The 14,913-nt window shown below is 42.1% G+C and overlaps 1 protein-coding gene across 4 annotated transcripts in view; it reads left to right on the top strand.

Annotated features, from left to right (window-relative positions):
* Positions 1 to 251: 251 nt before the first annotated feature.
* myocd (myocardin) overlaps positions 252 to 14,913 on the top strand; it is a 26,197-nt gene continuing 11,535 nt past the window's right edge. For 3 of the 4 annotated variants that reach the window (XM_084938400.1, XM_084938398.1, XM_084938401.1), the window contains exons 1-2: positions 252 to 661; positions 6,964 to 7,029. In XM_084938400.1, coding sequence (XP_084794526.1) covers positions 607 to 661; positions 6,964 to 7,029 — 121 coding nt within the window. In that variant the 5' untranslated portion in view covers positions 252 to 606. The remainder of the gene's footprint in view (positions 662 to 6,963; positions 7,030 to 14,913) is intronic. The other variant, XM_084938399.1, reaches the window with a different exon arrangement.

Raw genomic sequence — 14,913 nt, 5'->3', positions numbered from 1 at the left:
TCTGCTCCTCTATCTTGATATTTCCCTCCCCATCTAACTCCCCCTCTCTCCTCTCTAATGACAGTCAACAAGGCTGATAGGCTGATATATTTACACTGGTGGCAAGGGAGGAAGAAATCATCAGCCAAACCCTGTCCTGCCCCTGGGCTCTGACAGGCGGGGCTTGGAGGAAACCCTGGCCGCTTAGCCACTCCCAGAGCAGGGCATATCTCTCTCTGCTGTCCCTGGCCCTGCTCAGATCTCACAGCTAGATGGGACCAAAGCTTTCTCAGGCCCGCAGACTCACAGACACACTCCCACATCAGCTACCGGGGGGAGAGTGAGCGGAGAAGAGAAAGCAGCAGACAGAGTGGAAGGCTGCTGCTGGTGTGCACGCTGGCTGAGAGAAAGATAAGAAAGCCAGTGTTTGTTTTGTTTTGGGGTTTTGGGTTTCTTTTTTTTTTTGCTGTGCCACTTTTCCTCTTGATCTGTTGATGAGCCAGGCTGGGTCAGCTCTGGGTCTCGTCTCAGTGTGGGGTTCAGAGGTCGGGGTCAAAGTGTCACTGCTTCTTGAGTGTGCGTGGCTATTTTGCAACTTTTGAACACTGGAACTGTACTGTAAGCATTATGACTCTTCTGGGCTCTGAACACTCCATACTAATACGAAGCAAGTTTAGATCGGGTAAGTCCAGTGATGACTGAAACGTAACTTTTATTGCTTCTCTCTTCTGTCACAACTTATGAACACTTTCTGTGTACAGCTGTGTTTATTCTCAGAAGCCGCACAAACAGTTTGTCTGCCAACAGCATTTGAAAACAATTCTCCGTACGTTGTGTCATTCGTCTGTCTTCGCGGATGAGTTGTGTTGATACTCAGAATGTGCTCCTCAGTAACAGCAGCCAACTGACAGGTGTGTGTAATACACAATGCTGGTGTGTGATGGCACAAGGAATAGCAGAGGAAGGTTGGCGTGAGTCAGAAAGCTTCCCGTCACTCTGTCACAGTATGATGGATTTACAGATGTGATGTCCATCAAACTCCTTGTAAATGACACGAGAGAGAATGATGTTTCAGACAGGTTAGTGCACTTGTTCAGTCCCAGTCACTAACCCTCTGCTGCTGCTGAGGAAAGCCAGTCAGACATTGTCATTTTCAGGCTTTGATAAAAAGAGATTAGAGGTCAAAGGTTATCTAAATATGGCTGCATTGGAAGCTGCGTGTACCTGAGCATATCAAAGCGGGAGGAAGGGTCTGGACTACAGCACTGACTTAAACTCCTTCTAATACACATCAGATGTTGGGGATTTGTATCCATCTGTCTCCTTCACGTACACAGACTCCTTAATTCCGTCACTTTCTTATTCCCACACGCACTTTCCTTAGTTTGAACATACTTTGTCTAAGCTCGCACGTGTGTGTTTTCAGTGTGTGTAGTCTGAGCAACACTGCCACCTCCCTGAGGAAATTGCAACTGATCGTAGCTGTTCAGCTTGTTCTACACTCAAAAAGCAGCTGCTTCAAAGCGGTGGCTGTAGTGGCTCTGGTTGCTACCTCCAGTTTGCCTGTGAGCTGTAATTGCGTTCCAGAAATGGCAGGCTAAATGATGCTTTTCCTTTGATTTGTTTAGAGCACATCAGTAGGGTGGGAAATGACCCCCGGTGCTCTGGGGAGCATGAGAGGCTGGATTTACTGCATTCAAAAGCAGCATAAGGCTTTTCATGAAGGTGGCTCAGGGTCTGTGTTGCTCTAACCCTTGTGCTATAGCTTGTTATAATACAACACAGATGTAGAGATATTGTCCTTATGCCAAAGTTTGCTTGATATTACAGTCACAGGGGTTAATGCCGCCTGATAAAAGTGACTGCTTGAGCTCATTTATGAGCGCATGAGTGAAATGTTGTGCGTAAGCGAAGTAAAATTGTCCGTAAATGTCTCTGTGATAACTGCTGATGGCAGGGGAAGTCGAAGATGATCTGCTGTCAAGGATTTACAGTTTCTTTAACATGAAGTAGCTTGACTTACACTTAGTGAAAACCAGCAATTGTCACTCCTATGCACCATGCTTAAACGACAATCAAACTAATCAAAGCCATGGGAACTGCTACCGCATGGTTGAAGCTAAAAGGAAAGATAAAGATCTCATTTAAGTGCTCCCCACGGAGCGCCGAATCTGAGTGTGTGAGGTACTGACGAGTTCTCATGCTGATTTGATTTAGAGCTCAAATGACCACAGTCCATGCTCTTAAGCTCAAGGCCATTGCATAATATTATGACAGAGACGTCAAATGCAGTGCCACATGTTGACCATATGTAAATCAGCAGTGCATACATGTGCTGTCTTTAATATATAACTATTTCAGACCCATTTTCACTTCTGATCCCAAATGTATAAAACATAAACACGCTGGATGTTTTCAACCTGGATCACCGAGAAAATCGAAATAGTAAAACAGGAAACTTAGTTTGATGTTCTTTTCTGAGCTGGCAAACATTTGATGTGGTATTTGTCACGTTTGAAATATGATCTGTGAGTTTATCAGTTATAAGCAGAATAAGCCTTTCACTCCACCAGTGTCATCTATAAAAAAATAAAAGAATCCATCTGACCCACAGCAAAAAAAGAACAAAATAAACAACAAAAAAAAGAAATTATTATCTTAGCTTAAAAAAAAACAGGAGGAACCAGCAGTCTGCACTAAATGGATAAGCATACCATGTAGGCAGTCACATGACAAAATTTGTGGGTTTAGACTTTGTTTAAGGAAAGTCCTTACTGAAGAAATTATCGCTGTTCTAGAGCCTTCATGACACTCCTCCAGGCGCTAATTGCAACAGTTATTTTGAAGTATTATTCAATAAGTGATCAGAATAGGCTGTAAGTATAGAATCACTAGTCAAATGATATTAAAAAAACAACAACAATTTGCTATAATAACCTATAATAACATTTTAAAAAACACTTTTACTTTTTTTGTAGAAAAAAACACTTTTGCTTCTCTTTTAGTAAATCTCTAATGTTAAATGCTGCACTAGACTAGCACTAAATGAGCTATATTTTTTCTGTCTCATCTTGCATTTATAATGCTGTGCTATAACCAACGTGTCACCAGGTAAAATTGCAGCAGAATTCTTGTCTCTTCTGACAAAGTTGGTAATAAGTTACGAAATGAGAGACTACCCCACAACACGCTCCACTGATGATGATTTGCAGTCTGGCGACACATAAAAGCACTTACCTGTGTTTCTGAACTCAAGTGAGATTTTTTTTCGCCTTCTTCAACATACATCCAAATCTCCTTACTACCCCACTGTTCACTATGAGTCACTGTCAATGGAGCCGCTCCAGAAACTGTACCTTAATGGTGGAGCGTTGGCTCTCCTCCACACAGGTCCTGGCTCGCATTCACAAACCTGACTCCAACTGTCCAAGACCGTAGAAATAAAATATGCCAGTTGTGTTTTAAGGTGGATTTTCACTTTATGCAGAGGTATTAGACTAAAATAAACTTAATACTTCATTTAGGAATACCTGTTTATTACAAGTTATACAGTTACACCCATATATCTGTCGTGAACACATTCCTGATTGCACTAAGGGAAAGTTCAGGAGGATTCATGTAACAAATGCAACCAGTGTTGGAGCTTAAGTGTAAAAGTGAGGTGTTATTATTATCTTGTTTTGTTTTTTTGTTCTTTCTTCAGTGTGGTGGCTGTGAGTGTGTGAGGCACAGAACAATAAATCACAGTATCACTCAACTGGCTTGTGCAATTATCAGCACTTCACTGGTGCAAACCAAAGCCAAATGACAATTTATTTACACTATAAATCTGAAAAATTGGGTTTGTCTGTCCTTTATTGTCAAGAAAGCCCAAGTTAAAACAAGTGTCTTCAGTTTCAAAGTCAACATTCAGAGAGGCGTAGTATGGTTCAGTGATCTGTGATTACATAGCTTGGCTCTGGCCCATTTTCTATAACATGTATACTCTGCAATCAGGACAAGCGAGCCTTTGGTCTCAGCAAAGCTTTTGGGGAGAAAGAGCAGATTACATGGCAGCTGCTGTGCTTTTCCAAGCACAATTATTGATAACCTGTCAGTGAACATAATAAAGAGCAGCTGATGTTTCACCTGGCTTTTTCCAAGAAAATTAGAGACAAAATTTGCATGTACGACCAGATTCAGGCTATTCAGGCTGATTGTTACGTTAGCCCGGTATCATGACATGATGTTTGGATAGCGCATTGATTTCCGTAAGTCATTTTGTTCATTCAAATGTATGCTTTTAGGACACCTAATTTTTATGAATACATATAATGCTGTGTTTAAATCAAATTAAATGAATGTTGCATTCAAATTTGTTCATATTTGATCTGACAAATGTTTCAGGCATATAACTCTCTCCTAAAAGTTTCACAGGTTATCTGCTTTTGAAGAGAAAAAATCAAAGAGGAAGTTTCTTCAGCTCACAGTAACAGTTATTCTGTCTTTGTCTGACAATGAAATTATTTTATTTTTTAAAGCCCTTTTTCTAAAGCATATAGAGAAGGGGAAATAATTATTTGATCCCTTACTAAATTTGTAAGTTTACTTGCCTACAAACAAATGGATAGTCTTTAATTTTCACGACTGTCATTTTAATCGAGACAGAATATCAACCAAAAATCCAGAAAAAACACAGTGCATAAAAATAGCAAATTACTGAGTGAAATAAGTATTTGATCCCCTACGATCCAGACAGAATTCTGGTTCCCACAGATTGTAATCAGTCTGATCTCAGTGCATTACGTGTATAAATTACACTTGTCACAGAATCAATTTCTTCCATTCTAACCTCCCCACCACCATGGTCAGGACCAAAGAGCTGCCATGTGTCCCTGGACAGGGTCACATGGGTGGAATGGGCTACAAGACCATCACCAAGAAGCTTGATGAGATGGTGGCAACTGTTGGAAGAAATATAAAAACATCATCGGTCACCCTCAGTCTGAAGCTCCATGCAGGATCTTGTCTGATGAGGTGAAGCTGCACAGGAGAAGCTTGTTAATAATATGAAGACGGTTGGACCACAGTCACCAAAGAAATACTATTAGTAACACACTACGCCATAATGGTCTGAAATCTTGCAGCGTCTGCAAGGTGCCTCTGCTCAAGAACACGCATGCACAGGCCTGTGAACGGCTAAATGATTCAAAGAAGGCCTGGGAGACAGCGCTGTGGTCAGATGAAACTACAGTCAAGCTCTTTTATGGCATCAACTGTACCTGCTGTGTTTGGAGGATGAGAGGATAACAGAAAGAACATCATCCCCACAGCCAAGCATGGAGGTGGAAGCATTATGTTCTGGGGCTCTTGTTCTGCTAAGGGTGGAGGACAACTTCAACACATTGAAGGGCCAACCGATGGCCGTGTATCACAAAATCTTAGACAAGAACGTCCTTCCCTCAGCCATAATTCTGATAATGTTCGTGGAGTCTCCAAACCTCAATCCTACTGAAATTCTGTAGAGGGAGCTGAAGCTTTGAGCTGCCATGCAGCAGCCAAGAAAAAAAAGAGTTTCTATAAAAAGGAGTGGGCCAAAATCCCTCCTCAGCCATGTTTTCCTTGGGGAACAAATACTTTTTTGACTCAAAATACAACGTCCATTTGTAACTTTTATGTCACGTGTTTTTGGTAAATGCTGGCAATGCTATCGGCTACTTGCGTAGGCTACATTTAACTACATAGATTCATAGCATAAGTATAAATGAATGCTTTAAGGGTTACTGTTACATTACTGGCTTACTGGCGGTGCTAAATTTTAAAACGAAAATGTTGCTCTTACAAGGACTTAGCTACCCTCAGTACTGTTCAACTTAAACTGTTATTTTTAGATTCAAATGAGTGCAAGCTTGTTGAATAAAAATCATTTGGCTATAGTTACATTCCATCTGTCACCTGGTCTTAAAAAAGAAGAGACAACATTTGCATGCAGGAAAGTGCTCATTTTTCCTTGTCAGAAATTGTATCGGTTACATGTTTTGGTAAGCTTCCAATCGGCAACTAATGCCTTCATAATCTCTTTGGGATGTCGCGACCGGCAGGTCACGACCCCCTCGCTGTAAACTAAAGCAGATGTCAGATGAAGGGCAGGGCCTGGTATTACATAATTGAGGTGCTCTCCTATGAGAGACCTGTGATGTGGCGCCTGAGCTCGCTGACACACAGTCAAACTGTTAAGAAAGTTGTCACATGACATCAAAGCTGGAAGGCTGAAAGAAATTCATGAAACGTGTGATTGCAGCCAGAGCTGCGTGAATATAAACCACCTGAGTGAGATAATTAACAATAGGGGAGACAGAAAATGATTAGGACCGTGCAGGAAAAAGGGAACATTTCATACTTATGTGTCGGATCCAGGATCTGACCGGGAGACCTTCAGATAATACTGGGGAGGGAAAACACACACAGACAAAGGAAGAAAGAGAAAGCAACAAAATCACAGACGCACTCAACCAGACATTGAGGAGTTTCTATGTTTATGACCTTAAACTCCCACCTAGACCCCCCCCAACCCACGTCAACCCCCCACACACACACATTCAGGGCACAGTGAAACGTGTGCACATGCTGTGGACCACACACTGCAGAGCAGATCTGTTTAAAAGCCAGGAGCTGTGTTTATCATTCCCTACATCCTGCTCACAGAAATATTTGTGAGCAAGCTGCGCTGTTTTGTGTGTGTTTTCTGTATGCATATGTGCACATACGTATGTGCATCTGTTCAATGACTACAAATTGACGCTGGTAGCTTTTCATTCCAGCCCACAGACAAAGTAAAACTATGCTAATTCGATTTTAAGTTAGCATTCTGAAATACCGATTTAAGTGGCTTGTATTCTCAGCCTCTTCCTGCTTTTTCTCTGTCCCTCTCCTCTCTCTCCATACCTCTTTCTCACCTTCGCTCTTTATCTGTCCTCCTCTTCCTCCTCCTACCCCCAACTTTAGTCCTACAGTTAAGACTTCAGCAGAGGAGGACACGAGAGCAGCTGGCAGACCAAGGCATCATGCCTCGTGAGTAACACCTTCCAACATGGAGCTGCTGCACATCCAAACACACACACACACACACACACACACACACACACGTGTACTTACATGCTTTCAGACTTAAGTGTGAGTCAGACAGTCAGAGGGAAAGAGTGTGAGAAACTCAAGCATGTCAACTTATCACACTTGTCCCAATTAGCAATTAGATACAGAGGTGAAAGGTCAGTTCCCCCGACTGTCTAGCTGTTAAAATAATGTAGGTTTTATCTGTCCAAAAGATAAATGAGTGTTCTGCTTCCATGCAAATACGAGGTTGATAGGTAACTGAATTTTTTACATTCATTTATGTGAATGTAAACATTAGACTTGTTCCATTAATAACAAAAATATTAGTGAGCTTTAAAACTGTTTTTAATTAATTTGGGGGGGGGGGGGGTTTTCAATAATTTAGAGCAGTGAAAAAACAAATATTGGGTGCTTTGTCCTCGGGTGTGTGGTGGATGGCGCAGTTCACTGTGGGAAATATGAGCAGTTACTGCATTTTTCAAATTTGCCCTAGGTCCCCTTGGCTCAATCAGTATTATTTTGAAAATCCAGGAATGAGGTTGTGAGAAGCACCAACTGCCCGAGTTTCACATGCATCGGATCCTTGAGTCTGACATACTGCTTGACATTTAAATAGAAAAGGGAAAAAAAATAGTTAGATGTAGGCCTGAAATGAAAACTATAAAAACAGATACCAGCTGTTAGTCAAAAGAGAGACAAAAAGAAAGTGATCCACAGTCTCTCATGGACAATTTTTCACAGTACAGATATGTTACTGATGGACGTGTAACATGAATCCAGCCGTATTAAAGAGAGAAAGCAAAATGAAACAGGCAGCAAAAACACAACAAAGCACATATCTAGATAGTGGAGATGAATAAATCCAGAACCAAGGAAAGCAGGTGGCTTTATGCTACAGAGCAGAAAAGAGACGGCCAGATAGTGGCTGCAGCCCGAGAACAGGCAGACAAGATTGTAAGTGACCGCCGAGGAATGCTCTTGTGCTGGAAGAGGACATTCGGCCTCAGAAGAAACAGCTTAGGAGGCCAGATTCACAAGAGGTGGCACCTGTTTACAGCACAGCGCTGAGAGGCATGCCCAAACACAACAACTGAGCGCGCAGACCGCATTTACAATAAAGAGGCTTTGTGCTTTTAAGAGCACGTAAGTCATAGTGATGAGAACACATAGACCTGACTGTACTGAGCAACCTCTTAAATCTTCACCCTTGCTGCGATTGATGTTCCCTCCTTTTCTTCAGGTCAGCTTAGTGTATGTTTGCAGCTTTTCGGGTTAGCTGTGACTGCCAACACACGCCACGCGAGAGATAAATTTCAAATATTCATGAGAAAGTAGTTTGTTTAGTGTGCGACATTACAACACAGCAGACAGCTACTCATAAAATTTAGATTTTTATCTATTCCTGTTACTTTAAAGCATCTCGTAAGTCATCTCGGGAAACATGGAATTAGTGAGCCATGCAAGCAAGCTGGTTTTGTCCCCCCCCCTCGATTCCTTGCCTGTAGAAACAACAAGGGGACCGGGTGACCTGGACTACAGGCTGGGGATTTGTTGAATGATATCTCTGGCACCGTTCGCCATTTCACAGAGGCTCCAGCCTCAAGATAAACCTCTGGTAAGTGTGCGGGGGAACGGAATCCAGAGGCCCGGCGAGCCCCTATCAGTTTCTAGGAGTCTGTCACAGATAAGGCAGCAACGAGAAACACAATTGGCCAGCAGGGCTCCAAGCACTCTTTTAAAAAAGAAATTTCAATTGGCTGTTTATCTCTTGATTGCAGGCGGTGGTGCAGATCTGAGAGACGTTGCAAGGACTCGTATTTGCGCTGTTTGTCATACACCCACACACTAGATGTCTTATCGTTCTTCAAAACATCATCCGTCCTCCCCAAAAAAAATCAGGCATTTCTGAGGAGGGCACAACATCCTCCTCCTCCTGCGGCTGCCGCTTCTGCTGCTGTCGATGTGATCCCTCAGATGCTGGTTGACTCTGCCTGGCTGTGTTATTCCTGCTCGGGGGAGATGGACACGGCACAGGGTCTGTGTATATATTACCCAGGGAACATCTGGTGTTTATTAGACTATTCAAGAATCCGCCACGGCCTCTCGGGCCCGACTGGCGTGTGGCCTGCATGGGAGCACACACTGTCTGCCTGCTGGCCACAGGTCTGACTTGACACACACATACAATCTAATATTTCCCCATAAAGATAACAGGCCCGTAGCTGCAGGTTTACTGTGCTCTCTGTTGCTTTAAAATGTTCATTTCCACAGCAGAAGGACTTTAATCCTCAGTGGATGGAACCACAAAAGGAATCATTCCAGCTAATGCACCAAACCTCTCTGTGTAGTGTTTACGCATGACAGTCAGCAGTTAAATGTACTGCAGTAGGTTTAAAGAGCACTGTATGTTTAAAAGTGAGCTTCAGACTCACCCGATCATGTTACATTAGACCAGCGCAGTCGCATCAGGCCAAGTTCTAAACAGACGATAACGCCGACGTGACCATGACAGCAGCTGATGCTTCTCCACTCTCCCTCAGAGGAATGGGGCGCGCAGCCACAGCGGATCATCTGTATTACCCACCTCACTGTTTTTCTTTCTACTCAAATTGAATCTCTTTTTTTTTCTTTTCTGCTCCTTTTCATGCTCCCAACATTGTTTTTTTTTATTATTTTTATTTTAACATCCCCTCACCCCCATCACTGCAGATGAGTCTGGATCTGCCAGAGCTTTCTTCCTGTTAAAAGGGAGTTTTTCCTTCCCACTGTCGCCAAGTGCTTACTCATAAGGGGTCATCTGATTGTGGGAGTTTTCTCTGTATTATTGTAGGGTCTTTGCCTTACAATAATACAGAACTGTGGTTGTGATTCGGTCCTATACAAATAGAATTAAATTGAATTAAATTTAACTTTTTTCCTGTCCCTCCCCTTTTTGAGTTCAGAATTTGTCTGTGTTGAATATTTTTCTTTTTTTTATATATTTTTTGTCTCATTTTCTTTTAGCCCTGCTTGTCTGCCTGCTCTTTATGTTGTTCATTTTCTGGCAGTATCAAAACTTCTAACATACAATGATGAAAATTCTTAATCTACTTCATTGTCCTCTCCATCCATCCATTCGCTTCCGCTTCTCCTTTTCAGGGTCGCGGGGGGCGCTGGAGCCTATCCCAGCTGTCATAGGGCGAGAGGCGGGGTACACCCCTGGACAGGTCGCCAGTCTGTCGCAGGGCCAACACACAGGGACAGACAACCATTTGCGCTCACATTCACTCGCACATTCACACCTAATGGCAATTTGGATTTTCCAATTAACCTATCCCCACAAGCTTCATGTCTTTGGACGGTGGGAGGAAGCCGGAGTACCCGGAGGGAACCCACACAAACACGGGGAGAACATGCAAACAGAAAGACCCCGGCCTGATGTTGGAATTGAACTCAGGACCTTTTTGCTGTGTGGCAACAGTGCTAACCACCGTGCCACCGTGATCATTGTCCTCTCTTTTAACATATTTCTTTCTTCCTCCTCTCTTCTGGTTTATCTTTCTTATTTTCAAGCCAATTAAATTTTATTTATATTTATATAGCGCCAAATCACAACAACAGTCGCCTCAAGACGCTTTATATTTTACGGTAGACCCTACAATAATACATACAGAGAAAAACCCAACAATCATATGACCCTCTATGAGCAAGCACTTTGGTGACAGTGGGAAGGAAAAACTCCCTTTTAACAGGAAGAAACCTCTGGCAGAACCAGGCTCAGGGAGGGGCGGGGCCATCTGCCATGACCGGTTGGGGTGAGAGAAGGAAGACAGGATAAAGACATGCTGTGGAAGAGAGCCAGAGATTTTATTCTCTACCTCCTGATACTGCTCCTTCCTTCTTTCTGTGTTTGCCTTTCTCATTCATCCTGCTTTAGTAACGTCTGCCTCTTTCTTTTTTCGTCTTCTTTTGTCAGAGATTGATAGATGTCTATTTTGACTGAGACCTTTAGCATAATATTTGCTTTATCTAAAGTTTAAAAATGCCTAATATTTGAACATTAATCTTGATTTTGATGAAACCCATTTTTCCTCTGAAGCATTACATTTCAGATCCGTTTTTCATCAGACACTAATACTCTCTCTAATTTGTCCAGCACAAAGCTCAGTATCATTCATTTCTTTGTTGGCGCTGGATCCTATGTCATCCCTCTGAAATATCCCACTAAAATTATATTTGACCAAATAAGTGCTGTTGCTCTTTCTTGGGCTCAGATAATCAAACTGATCTGGTGCACTCTCCGCACTGCTTGGTAATCAGTCCTGCAAGTGCTGCGGACAGATTGTAGGCCAAGCCAGGTTAGCTCTGGCCCTGATTATTTATCCAGGATTTAACAGAGATAGATTGTAGAAAGTTGAAAATCTTAGCCACTGCAACCCTTTAATTAGAGCCTCTCCATTTATTTTTCTAGTATTCAGACTGTACTAGGAGTAAAAGCAGCTGGACTGATATTACAGCTGATCCAAAATGTAAATATTGATTATTGAAGGATAAAAGAAGTGTGTAGATTAATAATGATATGATAAAATGGAACAGAGGTTTAAATGGAAGACCATTTTACTCTGGAATTTAATAAACAGATGAGGAAAAACCCTGATATCACTTTAAAATTATTGTAGTTTGTTACTTCTAAACATCATCTATAACTTTGGTTACTGTGGGTGTTGTAAAGACAACATTCACAATAAGACGAAAAACTAAAGTCTGTATTAAAAAAGCATACACAAAGAGTTATTTGCCATATTCTTATAATTACTGACATTATTGATATAATATTTTTGAATATCATAGTTGTCATCCATACACGGTTATAAAGATACCCCAATCAAGTTACAGGTAAATGTTCTGTAAGGAAAGAAGGAAAAGAGGATGAATAAAGTGTAGAAATATTATGAGCAGAATCTCTCTGCGAACAGGAAAAACAGATCTGCTGTTATGAATTCGTGGTGTGCTGCAGGCGCATTCCTAAAATGCAACGTTCATCTTTTTGCTACTGAAAAACAGCCTTGTGACCTTAACTTGTCTTTCAAGTAGAGCAGTGGAAGTGTGCCAGCTTAACCGCCGAGTTGTGCTTTCTCACAGCTTGCTCTTGAGACGCAAAGAAATCATCTGTGTTTATAGTCGTACAACAGACACACCGAACGGTGGAGAGGAGGAGAAGGATTGCATAAAAATGCAGACACAGAGCCCACGCTCATTAATTGCAGGACATTATCCCACTTATAGATCACCAGTGACACTGTCAGTTACCGAACAGCAGCAAAATTAGGTTACCTGAATCCTCTAAGAAATGACCACAGTGACGGTGTATTGAAGGATCGGATTATATGGTTTGTTTTTAAATGAATTTCAACATTAGTTCAGAATTGTTTGAAAGTTATATCTGGAAGATGCTCAAGACCGTTACTGCATACTTATCAGAGATCTTTTTATGTTAGCATTTAGTATCAGGGTAAGGTGGAGCCATTATTAACTAGCTTATGGACTCATTATACACTGATCAGGCATACCATAATTCGCACTGACAGGTGAAGTAAATAACATTTTGATGATCTCTATATCATGGCGCGTGTTACTGGGGTGGATATATTAGGGAGAGAGTGAACATTTTGTCCTCAAAGTTGATTGGTTAGAAGCAGGAAAAATGTACAAGTGTATGGATTTGAGTGTGTCTGACAAGGAATTGTGACGGCTAGACGACTGGGTCAGAGCATCTCCTGTGGGAGGTTCCCAGTCTGGAGTGTGCATTGATTAGCTGAACACCAGGATGCACTATGGGAAGAAGGGAAGCCAGCGGACGCAGTGTGATGCTTTGGGAAATGTCCTGCTGGGAAAACTTTGGTAATTCGCCCTGCCACAAAGCAAAATAGTTTGAGGTGTTGACTTGACCTCCAAATTCTGTTGCTAACAGCTTGGTACCAGATACCACAGCACACCTTCAGGGGTCTAGTGGAGTCCATGCCTCAATAGGTCAGGGCTGTTTTAACAGGCTAGGCAGACCGGGCAATATTACGCAGGTGGTCATAATGTTATGCATGATCGGTGTAAGTTATTCTGGACAACATAGACCATTTTAAATCTTTAAAAGTAATAAGAGTCACTGTCAAACAAATGGAACAAGGATCTTTGTGATCACGGCTAAAGTGCATTATATCAAAGTATACTTTCAACTGCAAACATAAAAATATACTTTTAAGCATGTACTTCATTACTCTCCACTCCTTTAGTGTAGTGTTTCCCTGGTGTGTCCCATGTCGTTGATGTTGTGGTCCTGCTCTGTGTTATCCAGACCCGGCCTCAGGCGGCTCCAATCTGGAAGCCCAGCTGAGGCTAAAGCGAGCCCAGCTCGCCGAGGACTTGAATAAGAAGTTGGCTCTCAGGCCAGGGCCCATGGAGCTGGTGCAAAAGAATATCATTCCCCTAGACTCTGCCATCACGATGACAGGTATCAGTGGAGAGACGCCGCCACGTGGTGTAACCCGACTTTAACACCCGCTGCGCCTTAGCCTGTGCGTTTATATGCTTGTGTGTTTGGAACTAAAGTTTAGGTGTAGAGTTTGTTTTGTGTAAAAGGGCCCTTCTAACTGACTGACTGTGTGTATACTCATTAATGAGGCAGACTGTAAGCTACTCAAACGAGCATTGTACTTGAGTGGACTGCACTGCTACGTCGGTCACATCGTTTAGTCTTCTAACAGGAGAAATGGATTATTCCAAATGATAAGACCTTCAAAGGGTCTGCACAGATCAGAGTCTTCAATGCATCACAACCCCTTTTGTTTTTCTCTCGTGCTGGAGAGTCATGTGCTAAAGTCAAGTTTATAGGTATGAGCAATGATATTTCTCTTTATTTTAACCTGGTCTATTTTTGCATATGTGAACCACGCTAATGTTGCACTCTCCAGCAAAGTCTATTTTGGGAAAATATTACAGTGTTTCAGGAAATGGAATTTTATAGGAATTGTTTTAAACACTAAAATTACTAAAACTATTCATTACTATCACTATTCCTTATTTCTATTAATAAAACACTGGTATTACCACAAAATATGAGGGATATAAACCATCTGAACAAGCATTTTTCACAATCTGGCCATGTGTTCTTGTTTATCTTTCTGATCAGTCAAGCTTTGTAAGGCATATCAAAATGCATTATTCAAGTCAAAATTTGAATTCTGGTCTTGATTAGTGGACCACCTATGCATCAAAGTCTTTGTACATTAAATTTGAATGCCTTAACAGCGACGAGGGCTGTTAAAATGAACATTTGTGTTTGTAGCCAGAAAGAAAGAAAGAAAGAAAATCCATGTAAAAAAAAAAAAGGTGCTTAGCAATCAGCATTTACAAATGTCTATTATGGACTCAAGTGTTTGAGGAGTGCTCTTTGGTGCATCGTGTATGCTTAAACAAAGATTTAGCACTGTGTGAAGCGCAGGGCCGGAGCTGTCCCACCGCGCCGCTCACATCTCACACTGTTTAGGTCCAACATGTTACTCACTCTCTCTGTTCTTAGCAGTGCAGCGAGTTTTCTTTAGACTCTGCTGTTTTAGCGGTTTTATGTTTGCCTCCTTAAGCTTCCAGTAAACATGTTGCACAAAGGAGCCGGCAGGCTGCGGTCAGCTGGTTTATAATACCTCTGCCGGAGAAGGGGATCTCCGTTTATCGAGATGAACAGCAGCTGTATTTGGGTCCACCCTTTTTCTTTAGAAGTCTACGATGTGTGTGCGTGTAGAGTGCATCCTTTGCCACATGTGTGGGCGTACCTGCCTGTATGTTTGGACCTATCTGCTCATCCTCCCCCTC

The sequence above is a fragment of the Perissodus microlepis genome, chromosome 8, assembly GCF_051167445.1.
Source record: "Perissodus microlepis isolate ML-2025 ecotype Zambia chromosome 8, ASM5116744v1, whole genome shotgun sequence".
NCBI classification, from domain to species: Eukaryota; Metazoa; Chordata; class Actinopteri; order Cichliformes; family Cichlidae; genus Perissodus; species Perissodus microlepis.
Note: the sequence above shows the minus strand (reverse complement) of the source record. Positions and strands in the feature narration are given on the sequence as shown.